At 47.0% G+C, this 21677-nt stretch overlaps 1 protein-coding gene across 4 annotated transcripts in view; it reads left to right on the plus strand.

Annotated features, from left to right (window-relative positions):
- SLC2A9 (solute carrier family 2 member 9) overlaps positions 1-21677 on the plus strand; it is a 254087-nt gene that overhangs the window by 46277 nt on the left and 186133 nt on the right. For all 4 annotated transcript variants that reach the window (XM_019453701.2, XM_019453703.2, XM_019453702.2 and 1 more), the window contains one exon: positions 20849-21009. In XM_019453701.2, the coding sequence (XP_019309246.2) occupies positions 20849-21009 (161 nt within the window). The remainder of the gene's footprint in view (positions 1-20848; positions 21010-21677) is intronic.

Raw genomic sequence — 21677 nt, forward strand, 5'->3', positions numbered from 1 at the left:
CGTGGGATATCTCCCCATTTAATTAGTTACTATTTGATATCTTTCATCAGAGTGTTTATTTTTGATATAGCTGTTATAGAACTTGTGAGATTTATACCTAAGTATTTCATTTTCTTTAATACTAATGTAAATGGTAATATTTTAAATTTAAAATTGCATTTTTTTCATTGCTGGTGTATAGGAAAGCAACTGACTTTCATATATTAATCTTGTTATCTTGCAACTGTGCTATAATCAATCACTTCTTAGTTCCAGATTTTTTTTGGTCAATTTTTTCAAATTTTCTACACAGATGACCATGTCATCTGTGAAATAGACAGTTTTATTTCTTCTTTTTCAATACGTGTATCTTTTATTTCCTCTTGCTGTCTTATTGCATTAGCTAGGACTTCCAGTTTGATGCTTACTTTGGATTTAATCTGCTTTTCTTTTTCTAGTCTCCTATAATGGAAACTTATTGATTTTAAATCTCCCATCTTTTCTAATATATTCATTCAATGCTATAAATTTTCTCCTAAGCACTGCTTTTGATGCATCCCACAAATTTTGATGAGTTATATTTTCATTTTCATTTAGATCAAGTTATTTTAAAGTTTCTCTTGAGATTTCTTCTTTGATCCATGTGTTATTAAGAAGGGTGTTGTACAATCTTCAAGTGTTTGGGGGATTTTCCAGCATATTCTGTTATTGATTTCTAGTTTAATTCCATTATGGTCTGAGACCAGACACTGTATGATTAGATTCTCTTAAATTTGATAAGGTGTGTTTTATGGCCCAGAATGTGGTCCATCTTGCTGAATGTCCATGTGAGCCTGAGAAGAGTATATATTCTACTGTTGGATGAAATAGTCTGTAGACGTCCACTGTATCCAGTTGGCTGATGGTGTTGTTGAGTTCAGCTATGTCCTCACTGATTTTTGGCCTGTTGCGTCTGTCCATTTCTGACAGAGGGGTGTTTCAGTCTCTGACTTTAATAGTGGGTCATCTATTTTTCCTTACAATTCTGTCAGCATTTGCCTTATGTATTCTCATGCTCTGTTGTTAGGCACATACACATTAAGGCTTGCTATATTTTCTTGCAGTATTGGTCCCTTTAACCGTATGTAACGCCCCCTTTTTTCCCTGTTAACTCTTCTTGCCAAAGTATCCCTTATCTGAAATTAATATCGTTTTTACTGCTTTCCTTTGATTCATGTCAGCATGGTATATCTCTGTCCATCCCTGTACTTAAAAAAATTTTTTTTGATGTTTATTTATTTTTGAAGGAGAGAGAGACAGAGCGTGAGGGGGGAGGGGCAGAGAGAGAGGGAGACACAGAATCTGAAGCAGGCTCCAGGCTCTGAGCTGTCAGCACAGAGCCTGATGCGGGGCTCAAACCCGTAAACCATGAGATCATGACTTGAGCCAAAGTCAAAGGCTTAACTGACTGAGCCACCCAGGCACCCCGATCCTTGTACTTTTTAAAATCTATATGTGTCTTTATATTTTTGTAAAAAAACCTTTATTTATTTTTGACAGAGAGAGAGAGAGAGAGAGAGAGAGAGAGAGTAGGGGAGGGGCAGAGAGAGAGGGAGAGAAAGGATCCCAAGCAGGCTCTGTGCAGAGCCTCATGTGGGGCTCAATCTCACAAAATGTAAGATCATGACCTGAGCCAAAATCAAGAGTCAGATGGTAACCAGCTGGGCCACCCAGGTGCCCCATGTGTCTTTATATTTTAAGTGGGTTTCTTATAGACAACATATAGCAATAAACAGACAGTTTGTTCTCTTGACCCAGTCTGACAATCTCTGTCTTTTAATTGCCATATTTTATACCATTGACATTTAAGGTGATTACTGATACAGTTCAATTAATATCTACACTGTATCTGTTCCTTTTTCTATTTGTCACCCTTGTTCTTTGTCCCTATTTTTGTTCTTTGTCCCATACTTCTGCCTTTTGTGGTTTTAACTGAGCATTTTGTATGATTCCATTTTCTCTCTTTTCCTAGCATATCAATCCCCCCCCCTTCTTTTTAACTTTCTTTAGTGGTTGCTCAAGAGTTTATAATATGCATTTTCAACTAATCCAAGTCTACTTACAAATAATACTACTTTACTTCACTGGTAATGTTAGTTCTTTATAATAACAAAATATTTCTAATTCCTCCCTCCCACCCACTTAGACATAAGCATATTATATAGATAATCAAATACATTACTATCATTATTATTTTGAACAAAATTAATTGTGAGATTTATACCTCAGTATTTCACGAATATTCTGAACAAAATAATAACCTATTGATTATTAATAGATAATAATCAATAGATAATATTAACAGATAATAATCTGTTAGATTAATTAAGAACAAGAAAAAAAGTTTTCATTTTTACATTTACTTATTCATTCTCCTGTGTTCTTCTTTTTATGGAAGGCTGAGTTTCTGACCTATATTAGGTTCCTTCGAAGAATTTCTTTTAACATTTCTTGCAAGGCAGATCTGCCAGAGACCAGCTCCAGCAGGTCCAGGGGTTCCCAAAGGAAGAACAGCGTCGGTGAAAATAAAACAAAACTAAAATAAAAAACTAAAACTAAAATAAAAATGGACACAGACAACAGCAGTGTGTTGGACTGGCCAATTTATTGTAGCAAATGTGGCATCATATTTGCTAGTGATTTCCTTGTAACATATGTCATCTATGTTTTTCTAACATTACCTAATTTTGAAAATGTTCCTATGTATAGACAACCTTTAAGAAATAACATGATGATTTTCCCCTAACTTTCCCGCATACCCTTTGTAATATCATAGATTAATCTCTTACATTTTTCCATTATGCATCTGCGTTTATCTATAATCTACAAAGCATTTGCTTTGCTGTTCTCGTGAAAGGCCCTCCATTTCTCAACACCTCAAGTGGAACAGTTACAGGAGCATGACCTCCTAACCACATGAGGCCAGAAGAACAATGTGTTTGCCTCGGTCCGAGGTGCCAGAAAGGGGCTGAAAAAGCCTTAGAAACCCATGCCTCATACATTTTCAGCGAGACAATGCACCTAGAAACTAATGAACCATTCTGTACCTTAACCAACTAGGTTCAGTCATCATCTGGAATGCCTCCGGAGGCCAGGTGGGCCTAGGGGTTGAAGTCACCTGTGCCCAGAGATATACTCCTTAGTTGCTGGAGTGGGGCTTTCAAATCCATATGGCTCTTCTTTACAGGCCCTCTTTGCTGGCAAAGGGATGAGGCTATCCTTCCTGTAAGTAGAGGAGTCTCCATAGGGGATGGCAAGGGCTAAACGTAAGGCCACACAATTTCTTGTGGAACCTTATTTTTTTCCCCAATGGTTCTTTTCCCAGGGGGGCTGCAGAGGGCAATTCCCCAACAGACAATACCCTAGGTACTTTAATAAGGCCAAATTTCCTAAAAGCGGGAGTACGAGAAGCTTCACTGTCGGCAGGCCGCCCTGCAGTCACCAATCCGTCCACAGCCCGGGTCCTGCCACTCAGGCTGGGATAGCTCGGCTTCCAGCACAGATCTACTGGCAACAAATTCACTCAATGTTTGTCTGAAAAAGTCTTTACTCTTCATTCATAGTTTGGAAAATTTTTTTAATGTTTATTTATTTGAGAGAGAGAGAGAGAGAGAGAGAGAGAGAGAGAGAGAGAGAGAATGTGAGCAGGGGAAGGACAGAGAGACAGGGAGACACAGAATCTGAAGCAGGCTCCAGGCTCTGAGCTGTCAGCACAGAGCCTGATGTGGGGCTCGAACCCACAAACTTTGAGATCATGGCCTGAACCAAAGTCGGAGGCTTAACTGACTGAGCCACCCAGGCACCTTTACCTTTCATTCACTCTTGAAGGATAATTTTGCAGAGTATGGAATTCTAGGTTGGTGGGTTTTTTTTCCTCTCTCAATATTTTGAGTATTTCACTTCATTCTCTTCTGGCATGGTTTCTGAGGAGAATTTGGGTGTAAATTTTATCTTTCCTCCTCTGTAGGTAAGATTGTTTTCATCTGGCTTCTTTCAAGAGATTTTTTTTTAATCTTTGATTTTCTGAAGTTTGAATATGATATGCCTAGGTGTAGTGTTTTTTTGTTTGTTTGTTTGTTTGTTTGTTTTAGAATTTATACGTTTTGGTGTTTTCTGAGCTTTCTGGATCTGCAGTTTAGTATCTGATGCTAATTTGAGGAAATTCTCAGTCATTATTGCCTCAGATATTTCCTTTGTTCCTACCTCTGTCCCACTGCATGTATATTACAGATTTTGTAGTTTTCCCACGGTTCTTGGATACTCTGTTCTGTTTTTTTCTCTATATTTAAGTCTCTTTTCCTCTATATTAAGTCTCTTATGGTGTGCCTCTCTCTGTTTTTATTTTCTTTTTCCTTCCCTTCTCCTGTGTTCATCTGTTTGACTCTTAAATTCCACGTGAGTGAAACCACATGATATTTGTCTTCCTCTGACTTATTTTGCTTAGCATAATACACTCTAGTTCCATCAACGTTGTTGCAAATGGCAAGATTTCATTCTTTTTCATCACTGAGTAGTATTCCATTCTATGTATGTACCATATCTTCTTTGTCCATTCATCAGTCAATGGACATTTGGGCTCTTTCCATAATTTGGCTGCTATAAACACTGGGGTGCATGTGTCCCTTCGAATCAGCATTTTTGTATCCTTTGGATAAGTATCTAATAGTGCAATTGCTGGGTCATAGGATAATTCTATTTTTAAGTTTTTGAGGAACCTCCATACTATTTCCCGGAGTGGCTGCACCCGTGTGCATTCCCACAAACATAGCATCCTTGCCAACGTCTGTTGTTTCTGGAGTTGTTAATTTTGGGCATTCTGACAGGTGTGAGGTGATATCTCATCATGGTTTTGATTTGTATTTCTCTGATGATGAGTGGCATTGAGCATCTTTTCATGCGTCTATTAGCCATCTGGGTTTCTTCTTTGGAAAAGTGTCTGTTCATGTTTTTTGCCCATTTCTTCACTGGATAATTTGTTTTTAGGGTGTTGAGTTTCATAAGTTCTTTCTAGATTTTGGATACTAACCCTTTATCTGATGTGTCATTTGCAAATATCTTCTCCCATTCTGTCAGTTGCCTTTTAGTTTTGTTGATTGTTTCCTTCACTGTGCAGAAGCTTTTAATCTTGATGAGGTCCCAATAGTTCATTTTTGCTTTTGTTTCCCTTGCCTCTGGAGACATGTCTGGTAAGAAGGTTGCTGCGGCCAAGGTCAAAGAGGTTGCTACCTGTTTTCTCCTCTTGGATTTTGATGGTTTCCTGTCTTACATTTAGGTCTTTCATCCATTTTGAGTTTATTTTTGTGTATACTAACCCCATTTCATAGATGAGGAAACTGAGGCCCAGGGAGGTTAATGTATCCTAGTTCCTGGGGTGGGGTGGGCGGCCCTTTAACCTCCACTCCCTAACTTCCCGTTGGTTTCCCATCTGACTACTTATGCCCCATTTGGAAGAGAACACCCACATGCCTTGTGCATCCATGATAGGTCCTTGGCCAACTGTGGACAATGGGATCTGAGCAGAAGTGAATATAAGCCACTTGAGGCTTAGCCTTGAAGTGAGGAATCCAGAAGTTTCCTCAGTTTTTTCTTCCCGTAGATGGCATAGGTACTAGACGGCAGAGAATGGTCTGGCAGGCACTAGGCATGAGCTAGCATGAGGTAGAAAGAAGTCTTTACTATCCTTAGCCACTGAAGCTTCAGAGTTTCTGTGCTGTGCTGGTGCATTGATCACCATCATACCCCAACATCTACCCTTCAAGGAAGTCCAGCCTGGCCCACTGCAGGGTCTTCTAACTGGTTTTCCTATTTCCACTGTGGCTTCTACAATTTATTCTCAGCCCAAAAGCCCAAGGGATCCTTTAAAAATTGAGACAGATCATACTGTGCTTCAGCTTCAAACCTTCTACAGCCACCCAGCACACCTAGAAATCAACCCCGATTGCTGTGGCCTATGCCCAGGGTCTGGTGCCTAGTGACCACTCTGCTCTTATTTCTGGCATGTTCCCCTCACTGCCTCTTCTCATCCCCATGACCCCCTCCCCACCTGCTGATCCTCAAACACACATGCACTTGGTACCCCAGGACATTTGCACTTGCTGTTCCCTTTAGTGGAATGCTCTTTCCCAGATATTCCTATGCTGTCTCCTTTGATCACTTCTGGCCTCTGTTGAAACGTCCTCTTCTCAGAGATTTCTTCTCAACCAGCCCATCCATAACAGCATCTCTCCATTACTCTCTAGCCTCTGCCTTAACTTATCTCTCTTTGTAGTATTTAACCAACTTGAGGTGTTATATATTTATTTGCTTCTTGTCTACTCTTCCTTTTACTTTAGAATCTAAGCCCCCTGTAGACATAGTGTTCACAATTGTCTTGCTTTTGTAATGCCAGCACCTAGAAAAGGGTCTGGCACACAATAAACCTTTATAATGAATGTTTGATGTGTAATGAGTAAATGTATACATTTAATATTTTTTAAAAAGTTCTTTGTGTGCAAATGCACTTCCAAGGCAAGTCTGCTAGACCTCCTCACCCTCAAGCAAATTCCCATTTGCCCTATGTAAAAATTCTAGTTCTACCACATTCACACATCTATCTATCCATCCATCCATCTACCTAATTCTCTTTACACGTCTGTCTACCTGTCTCCCATCTATCTTACCTCTCTTCCACTTATCTCTCTACCTACCTACCTACCTACCTACCTGCCAACTACTTACCTGTATCATCTACATACCTACCTCTCTAAAGCATTCTGATGCCTTTGTAAAAGCTATGCAGAATCCAAGGCTAATTTACATACCAATCACATGTAACATGATGCCTGAAATTTTTAAGCAGTCATGCGTGCTGCTGGCTCAAGATGCCAATCTGAAACCTGGCAAATGGCCTCAGATTTGTGCCATTCTAAGCCTTGACCTTTAGTAGGAGAATGCTGCTTGCCTGCGATCTGCTCCATGAGTACAGCTACAATGGTCCATGGTGGCCGGAATTGTGCTGGGAGATTTCCCCGTATTGCCCAAGGGCCTGCAATGTTTGGCTCCCACCTGAGAACACACTGAGGGTTGCATGGAAGTATCAGAGGCAGGATGGGGATTTCTGGGTTCCTGGGGTTGTTATCTGGGAAGGCACCCACCTTTCTGGGCAGACAGGGCTGATGTGTCAGGTGAGCTGATGTATCGGCCCAGAGCATAAGTCAGAACTCCTCTTGCTCATGGGTGTTGTTCGGAGAGCCTACAGGAAGATTCTGGAAGCAGTATTCTAAAGAAATGCAAAGTTTGAGGGGCGCCTGGGTGGCTCAGTCGGTTAAGCGTCCGACTTCAGCTCAGGTCACGGTCTCGTGGTCCGTGAGTTCGAGCCCCGCATCGGGCTCTGGGCTGATGGCTCAGAGCCTGGAGCCTGCTTCCGATTCTGTGTCTCCCTCTCTCTCTGCCCCTCCCCCGTTCATGCTCTGTCTCTCTCTGTCTCAAAAATAAATTAAAAAAAAAAAAAACGTTAAAAAAAAAAAAAAAAGAAATGCAAGGTTTGAGCCTCAGTGGACAATACAGAGCCTGGGCTCCAGTCCCAAGGGGCCCCACGAAACTGAGGATGGCACCAATGGGGATGGGGCCCAGGTGTGGCTCCACTGGAGGAGCATCTGGTGAGGAGGGATGGGTCAGCAGGATGCGCCCACAGGCACGTGCAAGGGGCCGGAGAGAGTGGACGGCCTTGAGCAGGATGACCACTGGGGCGGACATTAAGGAGAGTCACTGAGAAGAGCCAACGTTGAGCAAGTGAGCGTGTTGGGTGGGTACCATGAGTGACAACGGAAACTAGAAAGCAGACAGGGGTTGGGGCGCCCGGGTAGCTCAGTTGGTGAAGTGTCCGACTCTTGATTTGGGCTCAGGTCGTGATCTCACGGTTCGTAAGTTTGAGGCCCATATTGGGCTCTGTGCTGACATAGCCAGGGGATGGGGATTCTCAAAAGAAGAGACACATCGGGTGAGGTCTGGGGCTTTGACACACTAAGCTTCTGGTGTTCTCTCTACGGAGTCCAGACGCATTACCCTCCCAGTACATGGGTGTGTAACAACATGCACAGAGTACTGTCCACCAGGCATGCTCACCCAAGCCTCTGTGTCCAGAGTTATTACTGGGGTTTCATTACAGAGGCATGATTGAGTCAACGAGTTATCTCATTTGCATAAATTATCAGGTGGGGGCTGAGAGGCCTGCCACGAATAACAAAGACAGTCCCATCACTCAGGACATCCCAAGGGTTTAGAGGCTATTTCCCAAGCATGGGGACAAAGGCCAGCCAGATTCTTAATTATCCAACAGCATATGTGGGATGTATGGCATACGAAGGTATGTTCTCAACATAAAAGTACCCAAAAACGTCTGTTAAATGAATTAGTGAACAAGAAAGAATGAAAAAGAGAACTTGGGGCTCTCATTTATCACCCCACTCTCACACCATGTCAGTTAGGACTCCCTTGAAGCAAAACCAGAGTTAACAGCGAATGGCTTGGCTTTTATACTGAATTAGTCACCGTTCCATTGATTTCTGAGTTGGCGATGTTTGGTCTTCTCTTGGGACCGGAGACAGAGTTTGCCCCCCCCCCCCCCCCCGTGTCAGTACAGCAGCACCCCCGCCCCTTATCTGTGGTGTCAGTGGCCCTCAGTCAGCTGTCGTCTGCAACAGAGGACTCTCCTCCTGACCCATCGTCCGAGGCCGTAGTCGCCTCACGCTGCATCGTAGTGACTCTGTCCTCACCCCACTTCGTGTCCCCACCCGGGCATTTTATCATCTCACATCCTCACAAGAAAAAGAAAGGTGAGTACAGTACAGTAAGACATTAGGAGAGAGCGCGGGGCCACATTCACATGATGCTCATTCCCATGTGTTGTTACAGTTGTTCTACTTCGTTACCGTTAATCGTTTACTGAGCCTAATTCATAAATTAAACTTCATCACAGGCATGTGGATATAGGAAAAAACATAGTATATGTAGGGTTCAGCATTATCTGAGGTTTCAGGCACCCAGCGGGGGCCCTGGAATGGATCCCCTGTGGACAGGGGGCGGGGGGGGGGGGGGAGTTGGCTACTGTATTTAACCCCGGGGCTTCAGCAGAACATTAATTTGACTCCCCACAAGTTCCCAGCAGAAATGGTACATTTCATCATTTTCCTCTCCCGATCCTCCCCTGAGGGCAGGTAAGCAAGCACTGGTAAAGGATAAAACCATCTGTCTCTACAAGAGCAGATCCGCCCCAGTTAGCTGCAGATGTTAGATGCTGCTCAAAGGAAAGATTCCAACAGACCAGCAGACAGAGAACCCAGAAGCGACTTCTGGTTCTTTTAATTAACCCCACCCCATGGTGCAGTTTCAGTGACTGCTCCGAGCGCCCCGGCACTCTTAGGGGAGCAGAGGCGCCTGGCGGGGCACCTCGGTGCAGCCCCGGGCCTGGTCTCAGGCAACCGGGTAGGGCACGGGGAGCGCGGATCCTGCCAAAGACATCAGTGCTGGACGGGCGGACAGGGAGGCGTAGCGGCTTGGCATCTTGGCAGGAGACAGCTGGCACTGAGGGACAAACCAGCACATCTTGTCATTGCAGAAGCAACTGGCAATTATTTTGATGAGACGGGTTATCTCTGGTTAATTTCAGCATGCACCAGGACTGCCTTTGGTATTTAAATCCCCAAGTCTTTCCTTTCCGTTCTTTCTCTCTGTCTCTCTCTTGTTTGCCTCACGTTGTCTCAGTAGTTACATAAGCCAAACAGGTTTCTGTTAGCAAAAGCAAACAGCACACATTTAAATGTTAATAATTTAATAATAAAACGACCGCTATGAATCACCATCTGTAGTTCTCATTTGGACAGCAGCCCACATAGCAGGCGCGGAGATAATAATCCCGCTGTACAAATAAAGGAGCCTGGAAGAGAAAGACTGAGGAGCTGGCCCAAGGCCGCTCAGCTCATGGGTGGTAGCCTGTCCCTGAAGAAGAGTCCCGACCTCAGCCCCACCCAGGGGCCATTTTTAAGGCTTTTTCCAAAAAGCATCCATTTCTGCCGTTTTATATCCTGCTCTTTTTTTTTCTTTTTTTTTTTTTTTAGCTTATACTTATATTGGAAGCACTTTTCCATGTTCTTGAAAATGCCCCATCACCAGGATCTCTCATAGCTGTGCGCTGTGCGCTGTGGCATCACGTGACTGTCCTATCTTCCTAATGTGGGTCTCTTAGATTGTTTCCAGTTTTTCTCTAGGGCAGGGCACTGCTACATTGTTTAAATTGGGGCTTGGGAGTCATTGTTTGGTTTGGCATCTGGCTTGGATTGAATCAAGGTCCAGGGAGGTTGGTGTCTTGTGTGTTCTACACGGAGGGTGACCCCTGTGCCTGCTCTCCAACCTCTCGGGACCCCAGGACCCCAGTTTACTGGAGCAGAGAAGCCTGCATCTTTGATTCAGAATTTTCCCATATCACAAAGTTGCTCTGGGAAAAACGCTTGTGTTGAACCTAATGGAGAAGGGAGCACGGCCCTCTCGGGGCTCGGGGAAGCCCTGTGTACAGGGGTGGGTGCCTTATTTTCTGCAGCCAGGCAGGGGAACAGAGGTGAGGTTAGCCCAGCGAGGCAGGCAGTCGGGAAAACTTGGGAGGGGGAGTGTCAGAGTTGGGTCTGCTGGTGTGAACAAACCCGACAAATCAAACGAGAAGCATTGTGTTTCTGACCCATAGGAGAGAGGCACTGAGATTTACTGAGTGTCTGCTATGTGCTGGACATCATGCTAGGGTCTACACGCCTTCATTTAATCCTTCCAGTGGCCCCATCTGCAGGCTAGGGTTTTTAGTCCTTTTCTGTAAATAAATTTTTCCAGAACTGGTGCTCAAAACCATCACCCTGAACTTGGAATGGATCAGATGCCCTGTGAAAGCCCCCCATGCCTCAAGACTGGTTTTTAGGAGCCAGAAACAATTTGAACAGAAATGAAAACGCTCATCATTTTTATTCCAGCCACCCGGGAGACCTACAGAAAGGAGTGGGAAGTGTTATTTCAGAGCAAATGACAGACATGTCAGTGTGAAGGCACACTGTCCGCCCCCCGCCCCCCTCCGGAAACACAGCCACGCAATCTCTCGAAAGAGTGCTGCAGCAGGAGAGAGGCTCAGGAGTAATTTTTGTTGAATAAGAAGGATATTTGCGAGTACACACACTCCACTGCTCTCGCCTGGGGCAGAGAGAAAGTGAAACTTTCCTTCTTCGTTTCCTATATAATTAAACTCAAAGTTTCCCCCCTCGCATTGCAAAAGTGGTTGGCAGGAGAACCCGGAAAGCTCTCAAGGTCTTACCTGCCTGACTACTGCTCGCAGTCAATACATCTTCTTTCATTAGCTTTCAGTGTGGAAGCCGGCTGAGGGGGTAGAACATATTCACGCATCTGTATGCACAGAGGCCTCTTTCCCACCCCGTCGGGGAGCTGGACTCCTCCAGGAGAATCACACAGCAGGGAGAAAAACCCCACCACAAACATGCAGCCTAGACATCAAGCCAAGTCAGAAAGGGACCTGGGTGTTGTCCTTAGGGCTGGGAGGTGTCTCAGGTCCCCGGGACCACCCCAGGTCTGATGGTTCACTAGGACACACAGGACTCAGAATGTGAGGACTCCCTACTCTCCACCCATGGGTGGGATTTACTCCAGAGAAGGGATTCGAAGCAAAATCACCAAAAGGAAAAGGCACACGGGGCAAAGTCCAGAGGAAACCAGGAGCAAGCGTCCAGGGTCCTCACGTGGTGAAATCACTTAATCCGCCAGCAATGAGTGTGACGACACAGGGGGCATGTTGTCCACCAGGGCACCTCATCAGAGCCTGAGTTCAGAGTTTTTATTAGGGACTGGTCGCAAAGGCACCCTCTGCTCGGCATGTACATGACTCCTGACTCCCAGAGACAAAGCAGGTGTTCGGCATAAGCTATCCTCTGCATGCTGTAGACTTTGGGAGTCGCTTTCATCAGATCTGGGAGTGGTGGGAGCCCCCCTCCCAAAATCCACCCTCCCCAACACCAGCCTCGGGCCAAGCTTGCGTGCAGGCCTCTCAGAGGAGGGAAGCCTCAAGCCAACTATGTTGGCTTCTTCTGCACGGGAGGCCTTACCTCTGTTAGATGGCATCAGGTGGCCCTGCTGGGCTTGAGGAATTCTGTCCTCGAGTGGTCCTTCTTTCAAGGAGCCCGGTTTGGCGGTGGGCACTCTGCAAGGGACTTTCATACCGATTTACTCACGGTGCCAGCGTCTTCAGTGGCATCAATTGTCTTTACAAATCCCGAAAGAGTTATGGGCGTGACCTGGGCATGAGCCGCTCAGCTATGCAGAGCGTGTGCTCTGGCCCGTCCACGAAAGTGCTCTATTTATGTGCATTTTTATAGCACCCCTGAGAATATTTTTAGATGAATTCATGACAGGCTCCGTGTGAATCAGTAAGGAACATGAATATTGCAAAACAGGCGACAGGGTAATTTGCCTCCCATTGTCTGGCAATTTCCTGCCGTCATTTGGAGGTGTTCTAGGCCTGTCTTCCTGGCTGGGAATTGCGTGCTTTCGATTTGCGGCCAGAAGCTTGGCCTCTGAGTTGTCGGCTGGGGAGTTAGTGGTGAGTTATTCATGGCTTCATAGGCCTGAGAAATAAACACATCTAGGCCCTTTATTTTACAGATCAGGAGTAATGTTATCCGCACCACCAGCGGCCACCCCAACTTCTGGTTTTTATCGTGTGCTTCTTGCGGACCCTGCTCGGTGCTTTATTTTCGTTCTCATGTCAAATCCTCATAGTAACTCTTTTGAGGAGGGAAGGGACCTAGCAGATGAGGAATCGAGGCACAGAGAGGTTAAGTAACTTATTCAAGATTGCCCAGCACACAGCTGAAGAAAGTGGATCCCAGGGCCCTTAACCACTTAGAAGCCTGCCCTCAGAGGCAAAGCCAAGCCACGTGTGGGACATCACGGGGGACTCAGTGGTGGAAGCAAGTCTTGAACCTGAGACTCTTGGCTTACCTTTAACCGTGGCTCCCCAGCGCCCACACGATTATGCGTGGACTCCTCAGGCTGACAGTCAAGGCCAGTGATGACCACTCTCTGGGCCTTCGAGGATTCGCTTTCCTCTGTTGACAACTGTCATACCCAAGCCCGTCCCCACCTGCTCATGACGTGGCGAGTGTGGCATCGCCTTTCTCGGCTTCCCGCCGTCACTGTACCTCCACTGTGTGTTATAACTGCGTGTTTACTCTACTCTTGTCTCTACTAGACTGCACGCTCCTTGAAGGCAGGGGGCTGTGGCACTTGTATCCAGAAGACAGGCTGGGAACCCGGGCCCCTGTTGGTAAGGAAGCAGGTGTGTAGAGCCCGAGAGAAAGACAAGCCTGGGCCCTTTGTAAGTGGACCCAGTGGAAGGTGAAATGTGGAATCCATGAATGAGATGGCCCAAATCAGGCCTAGAGATTAGCTAGCACAGTCATCTTTAAACTCTCATTTTATTGCATGGGGCACCTGGGCGGCTCAGTCGGTTGAGCGTCCGACTTTGGCTCATGTCATGATCTCACAGCTTGTGAGTTCGAGCCCCGCGTCGGGCTCTGTGCTGACAGCTCAGAGCCTGGAGCCTGCTTTGGATTCTGTGTCTCAACTCTCTCTGCCCCTCGCACTCTTACTGTCTCCCTCTCTCACTCAAAAACACACATTAAAAAAAAAAAACCCATAGGGGCACCTGGCTGGCTCAGTCTGCTGAGCTTCCGACTTCGGCTCAGGCCGTGATGTCATGGTCTGTGAGTTCGAGCCCTGCGTCGGGCTCTGTGCTGACAGCTCGCAGCCTGGAGCCTGCTTTCGATTCTGTGTCTCCCTCTCTCTCTGCCCCTCCCCCACTCGCACTCTGTCTCTCTCTCCCTCAAAAATTAAATAAACGTTAAAAAAAAAATTTCAACCCTCATTTTATTGCAGAATACGCTTTTCAAATGGAGCCTTACAAGTTTCCCAAAACATAAAAGGAATCCTCTAGCAGAAGGCTCATATCTCCTACCTACCTTTATGACTTTGCTGAAATCTTCCCTCTTTCTTGAAGACTCATGGCATAGTAATCATGACGGCATGGGCTTTGGCGTCAGGTTCATTGTCTTTGGGTGCTATAACAAGGAACCCTAACTCTCAGTGGCTTAACACAGTGAAAGTTTATTTCTCATTTATGCCACCTTAAAAGGGCAGGTGAGCAGAGACACTCTGCTACATGAAATCATTCGGGGACCCAGGCTCCTTCAGCTCCCAGGCTCCAGGAATGGTGGCTCCACCAGAGTCTATGTCTCTTCTGGTCTGTCTGTGAATGATCAGACAATAAGGAAAGGGAACGAGTGAAGAGAAGGCACACAAACTCTTAATACCTTGGCCGAGGTGACACACGTCACTTCTGCTCATGCTCCTGTGGTGAGAAGGAGCCATGTGGCCGCATCCAGATGCAAGGCACCGAGAAGTGTGGGTGTGCCCAGGAAGAGGAGGGCTAGACACTGTGAGCATGGAGGAGGAAGGGCTCTGCCATTCCACTGGATTCTCTATGGCTTTCAGATGCATTTCTCTACTCCTTTTTCTGCTCTTAATGAAACTTCACAGGATGGCTGCCAAGGGTTAAACAAAGTGAGGTATATAGATGTCTAATGCGTACTGAGCAGTCAATCAGTATTCGTTCTCTGTCCCTCCTTCTCCCCGACTCCAGTCTTTCAATATGCAACAGAGGTACTGATAGGATCACCTTTGTGTTTTCTATACTGAGTTGGACTACAGTAGAGGTTAAGAGATGAGCTTCGGAGTCCAACTACCTAGGTGTGAGTCCCGACCCTCCCACATGCCAATGGTGTGACTTGGGAAATGCCCCTGTGGCTCTGTTCCTAAGGTTCATCAGCCCAAAGAGAAGTTACAAACAGTACCTGCCTCATAGGGTTGTGAAGACGATGGAATGAGTTCACACGTGTCCAGTTCTCGGGGTAGTGGATGGTATGTCGCATCTATGACCTATTTTTATTATTACATGGTGATTGATACACAGCAGAAACTGAATTTTAAACATTGTTTTAATGTTTATTTATTTTTGAGAGCTGTGCATGAGCGGGGGAGGGACAGAGAGGGAGGGAGACAAAGAACTCAAAGCAGGTTCCAGGCTGTGATCTGTCAGCACAGAGCCCAACGGGGGGCCGCAAACTGTGAGATCATGACCTGAGCTGAAGTCAGATGCTCAACCGACTGAGCCACCCAGGCGCCCTGGCAGAAACTGAATTTAAAACACAAACCCTTATTAAAGCACCTGCTCTATACTATGCAGTACCAGTCGGTGTTCACATAAGTCAGGGCCACACATCTCAAACTCTGTGAATGTTTGTGTAATGAGTTAGCAGAACAGCCCTCATCGGCTGGCTCCTACTATCACATAACCCTTCAGGCTGCCTTTCATCTAGGCCTCTGCTGAAATCATTCCTGGAGAAGACAAACATTAAATCGTTACAGCCATCACTTGGAAACCAGCTTTCAGGACGGTTGAGGAAGGTGTCTCTGCAGGGGGGCGCAGGCTTTGCTGTGTCCTTCAGCTTTCTCCAGCCCTCTGCAGAGGTTCCTTCCATCCTCCAGCTCTCCCAAACTGAGATACAAAATCTCCGTAGAGATGCCCAAAGCAACACCTAGGAATGAGTGATATGAAAGCTGCCCCCTTTCTCACCAGGTTCCTGAATGCCTAGAAAGGAAGAGATTTCTTCCCCGGCAGCATCCTTCTAGTTTCTGCACATCAATTCTTGGACACTGGTCGCTGCCGTAGGCATGGTGATAAGAGGCTCTCTAAAAACTTTTTTTTAACGTTTTATTTATTTTTGAGACAGAGAGAGACAGAGCATAAGCAGGGGAGGGGCAGAGAGAGCGAGACACAGAATCTGAAGCAGGCTCCAGGTTCCGAGCTGTCAGCACAGGGCCTGACAGGGGGTTCAAACCCACAAACCGTGAGATCATGATCTGAGCCGAAGTCAGATGCCCAACCTACTGAGCCACGCAGGCGCCCCAAGAGGGTCTCTAGAGTGGGCATTAGCAAGGCTCCTGGAAAGGTGGCTATAGTTGCTTGAATCAGTGTCAGTGCTGGATCGCATTAGGGACCAAGGTCACATCCAAGAATAACCTTCTATGTGGGGTGAGGGGAAGGGTCCTGCTTTTGGGCGGCAAGAGGTGCCCGTGCAGTCCTAGGTACTCACTCCTCACACCGGTTTCTCTGAGGGTCTTGCTGTTGCCCTGGGGAGGCGGCAGGGGTGGGGTGGGGTAGTTCTGTACCTCTGCCTTCCTGAGGCCTGTCCAGCCCCTGGCTTAGCAGTTTATCACAGTTTTTCCCACTATGCTCTGTGTTTGTTGTTTGTCACCCTAGTACTTAAGGGCATGGCAGAATGTGTAGCCCATAACAAAGGCTTAACTGACATTTTTTTTAACGTTTATTTATTTTTGAGAGAGAGTGAGCAGGGGAGGGGCAGAAAGAGAGGGGGACAGAGGATCTGAAGCAGGCTCTGTGCTGACAGTAGTGAGCCCAATGTCCACTTGAACTCACAAACCATAAGATCATGACCTGAGCCAAAGTCAGACGCTCAACCGAGTCACTCAGGTGCCCCAGATACTTTTAAATCAATAAATGTGCCATTGTACTTGGCTGCTTAACATTGCCACCTTGACTGTGAAGTTGGGAGCCCGGATAGTGCACTTGTCCTTTAGGGCTCCAACGTGAGGCGGGCCTTGCACAACCTCCCCCCATCCACCTGTTAGCCACCTGGCCAAGTTGGCAACTCTGGGCTCCCTGGTCTGTAAATGAGCGTTTCTGCCCCCAGGGCTGTTGCGAGGCTGAAATGGGATAATTTACGTGTTTTGGGAGAGTTTCAGCAGTTGCAAGCAACAATAATTTTGTCTGATCGAAGCTAAAACTGTTGTTGCCAAAATCGGGAGCAGCTCGCAGAGCTGGTGGCAGGGCTGGTGAGCCGGCCCCGAAGCTCTGCAGCCTGGCCAATGCCACCCCCGCCCAGCGGCCGCCAGTGTGAGCTACCGCGTGGCTGGCACAGGACACCACGGCCACCAGGCTCCCACTGCCCCCAAACCCCAAACCCTAAACTGCTGGGAAAGGAATTCTGGCCCCGCCGCTTAGCGCCCCGCCTCCTGCAGAGTCCAGGCCTCTGATTGGCTGAGCCCGGGTCACATGGCGTTCGCTAGCTGCAGGGGATGCTGGGAGACGGGCGCCTGGCGTGGTAAAGCCGCGTAGGGAGGTCTGGGCTGTGTGTGCCGCCGGGGCTGTGAGGAGGGAGCTCCCCGAAGGGAGAAGGGGGCTCCTGATGCTGGGCAGCCACCAAGTACACGGTAACCGGGGGTCAGTGTTGATGTCCAGCCACGGGCAGCACGCGGCTCCTTGGTGAGTCGCCGGGGCGGCTGCTATGCTATGGTGGCCCCAGGAGGGGAGGGGATGGTGGCCTGGATCGGATCGGCTTGAGCGGTCTAAGTGGTGACAAGTATTTTGGAGATAAGGCAGTGTGGCGGTCCGCTGGGGCCGCCAAAACAAAGTACCCCAGGCAGCCTCTCAGGGAGGGGGCGGAAACTGAGGTTTACCCAGCAGGGGGTTATTCTGTGACAGCCCTGCGGGCGAGAGGCCTGAGGTCAAGGTGCTGGCGGAGTCCCATTCCTTCCAGGGCCTGTGAGGGAAGGATCTGCTCTAGGGCCGGCTCTCGGGCTTGCAGGTGGCTGTCTTCAGCGTGTGCCTGTCCTTCTCCCTCCACGCTTGTCTCTGCGTCCATGTCTCCTCCTTTGATAAGGACATCAGTCACTTTGGGTCGGGCCCACCCAAATAACCTCATTTCAACCAGATTCCCTCTGTAAAGACCCCTGTAGCAGGATTCTCCCTCAGATAGATAGTCGGGGCACCGAAGCTTTTCTTTCCAGGAAGCAACTTCATTCGTGCCGGCACCACTCCGTTGGGTTCGTACGGAAGACCTGAACGCCACGTGGTGTGGTTTCTTATACATTTTTTACTTCCTTGTCTCCCATAGATGGTAATACACAAACATGTCGTCTGATTAAGTGGCCTCATGTTACAAGGTCGTGAGGGATGTTGTCACGTGGGCATACAGTCAGGCTGCCTTGAGCGTTTTTTCTCTTCTTTCCTTGGGAGGGGACCCTACCACACCCTGTCTCCAAATACCTCACATCCTGAGGTCCTGGGGGTTAGGGCTTCCACTTATGAACGTGGGGGGGGGGGGCATGTCACAATTCAACCAGTAACGCCGGGAAGAGTGTAGATATCACATGGGAAGAGAATAGATATCACATAGGGATAGGATGCTTCCCTCATCTCCTGCCATCAGCCCCTTTGCCTAGGCCAGAAACCTTGCAGTCTTCTCCGTTCCTCTTAGGCGTGTCTAGAACCCTCCCTACCAGGATGTGGGGCCAGTCCCCAGTTGGTCTTGTCCATCCTACTCTCAAAACATATCTCGGATCCACCCCCTTCTCTCCACCTTCACTGCTGGGTCCAGGCCACCGAGATCTTGGGACTGTTGGGGTGCCTCTCAACAGAGAGCCAGCTTCCTCCCTAGCTTCCTTCCAGGTCCCTGGCGACTCTGAAGCAGAGCAGTCCGCTGAAAATGTAAACCACTCCATGTCCTCCCCTCACTTGAAACCCTCCAATAGCTTCCCATTCCACTCGGGCCAACACACACACACACACACACACACACACACACACACACACAAACACAAAGTCCAGGCAACAAGCAAACTGATTACCATGACCTCTAAGGTCCCAAATGACCTGCCCTTTCCTGCCCCTCCAACTCCAGGCAGCCCTTCCTTCCCTTCCTCATCCCATTCCACCCCCACTGGCCTCTTTTCAATTCTATGGATTTTTTTCTGCCATGCCCTCCTGGCTTTTCCCTCTGCCTGGAATACTTTACCACTGTTAAAAAAAAAAGTTTTAGATTGGTGGAATGCATTATGCTTAAAAAGAGTATATAAGATGCACACGTATGCATTGCACACACACACACACACACACACACACACACACACAGAGTTTAGAGGATGATTAGAAATCTAGCACCCAGCTAAGAATAAGATTAAGAATAGAAGATCCTGCCAGATGCCCCTCCCAGATCATCTCTCCACCCCGCCCCCAGGAGCGACCACTGACCTGACATTTGCAACAATTATTTCTTTGTTTTCCTTTGTATTTTATAATCTATATGTAATCCCCCCCAAAACGTTTATATTTTGTATATTTTTGGATAGAAATATGGTGTCATACTGTACGTACTGTTTTGTTTCTGGCTTATTTTGTTCAATGTTGTATTTTGTGAGGTTTAACTGTATGTGTTTGCATGTCGCTATAGTTCGTTCGTGTTTGTGGCCGTGGGGTTTCATATGATGATTCTTCCACGATTTGTTTATCCATTCTGCTGGTGGGCATCGGTTGTTTCCCTTTTGGGGCTATTATAAGCAATGCTATGTGGACATTTGGGTAGATATGTCCTCGGGCAGGTGGGAAGGAGTTTTTTGGAGGAACTTTCTAGAAATGGATTTGCTGGGTTGTAGGTTAGGGGCATCTTCAACTTTGCTAGATGATGCCAAACTGTTTTCCAAGATGGTTGTCTAATCTCAACACAGTGCATGAGAGCCTACTGCTGATCACTACTTGGTTTTACCAGACCTGGTAGACTTGAGCTTCCTGGGGATTGTGTGAGCTTTGCCCAAGCCCTGGGCACTGCTCCAAACTCGTGCGTGACCCTCCCAACAGCCCTGAGACATGAGTGTCATCATTCCCATTTTGTAGATGAGGAAGCCAAGGTCCAGCTGGCTTAAATCGTTAGTACTTTGTTGTGCTGGGATTCACGCTGTGGTCTGTGTGTCCCGAACCTGTGTTTATTCTGCGGTGACGTATGCTGGCTCCGGTATCTGGTGTCAGTGGATAGCTATGAACATCTTGGGGATGGAACTCCTTGAGGAGCTTAGTGCCATGACCCCAGTCTTTGGTGAACATCAGAATCACCCCGTCACCATCTGAAACCCACCAAATCACAAGACAATGATGGGGATCTAGAGGATGCAAAATAGTATCTTGTTGGGGTTTTAATTTGCATTTGCCTGTTGACTAATGACATTGAGCATCATGTCATTAACTTACTGGTCATTTGAATCTTCTCTGAGTCAGTTCAAGTCTTTTGCTCAATTAATTGGGTTGTTTGTCATATTGACTTGTTAGAGTTCTCTGTGTGTTGTGGATATAAGTCCTTTATAGTTTATGTGTTGCAAATATGTTATCTCAGTCTGTGGCTTGCCTTTTCATTTTTTTTAAAGTATCCTTTGAAGAATAAAACACTTTAATTTAGACAAAACCCAAATGAGCATTTTGTTTTTCTTTTGTGGTGTTTTTTTTGCATCCTGTATCTTCGTCTACCTCAAAGGCAAAGATTTCCTCTTATCTCAGATATGTGTGTTGTTAACACACTTCCCAGTTGGTTCTGCTGTGCACCAAAGTGGGAGAAGCCCAGGTATAATCGGTTACCCTAGGTTTGGGGTCAGATTTGAGTTTGGCTTTCAGGTTTGCCACTTACTGAGCACGTCACTTTGTCTCTCTGAGCTTCAGTGTCCCTATCTGCAAAACGAGGTTAAAAGTAGGGCCCCTCCACACAATTTGTTGGAAAGGTTCAATGAAATAAAGCTCAAACAGAACTTAGCAAAGTGCCTCGCATGCACAAAATGCTCTGTAAAAGCTGTGTTCGTTTATAACGAGCAGCAGAATGGAATAACACGTTTCGTTGTTTCTTTTCAGTACATCAAGTCCTTCTACAATGAATCGTGGGAAAGAAGGCACGGACATCCAATAGACCAAGACACTCTGACCCTGCTCTGGTCTGTGACGGTGTCCATATTCGCCATTGGTGGACTCGTGGGGACGTTATTGGTGAAGCTGATCGGAAAGGTTCTTGGGAGGTTAGTGGGACATCTCTGCTTGGGGATCCCCTCTGTAATGCTCACAATATGTATCAAAGTCAGGATCCCAGAAGGCAACAGAACTCCGCTCAGACAGTCCAGCTGGAGAGATTTTAATGCCAGGAGAAGAAGGGGAGGAAATAGGGCACCTGAGGCCAAGGAGAAGCGAAGCCACGGACAATGGGCCGAGTTGTGGAGGGCTGTGTGGACTGGGCTGCGTCGACTGTATTGTCCAAACAGGGAGGGAGTAGGGGGGAAATACCCTGGCTTCTCTCTCCTCACACCCTCCAACCCACTGTCAGTGCCTCTCATTGGTCAAACCCAAGTAGAAGCCAGAAACACCAGGAGCCTTTTGGGGGCAGTCCAGGAGGACCGGGTCCCAGGGCTCGGAGCAGGACAGGAAGGGAGGAAATGGATCTGGCCGCCGGAGCAAGTGGAGAAGAGCCTTAGAGTGCCTTAGAGACTCTTCCACGTATGTCCATATAGATCTGCTTTTCAAAACGTGGGAGCTCAGACAGTGTTTTCTTATGGGTCTGAATGATAACTTATTAAGCCAGTCTCCTATGGATAGACATTTAGGTTATTTCAAATCTCTCATATTACAAATACAGGATGGTACGTGTCAAGCAGTTCATGTTGAGATTTCCCATCTGGGCCCTCTCGGGTCA

This window comes from Panthera pardus, unplaced genomic scaffold, assembly GCF_024362965.1.
Source record: "Panthera pardus isolate Hobbes unplaced genomic scaffold, ASM2436296v1 HiC_scaffold_13, whole genome shotgun sequence".
Lineage (NCBI taxonomy): Eukaryota > Metazoa > Chordata > Mammalia > Carnivora > Felidae > Panthera > Panthera pardus.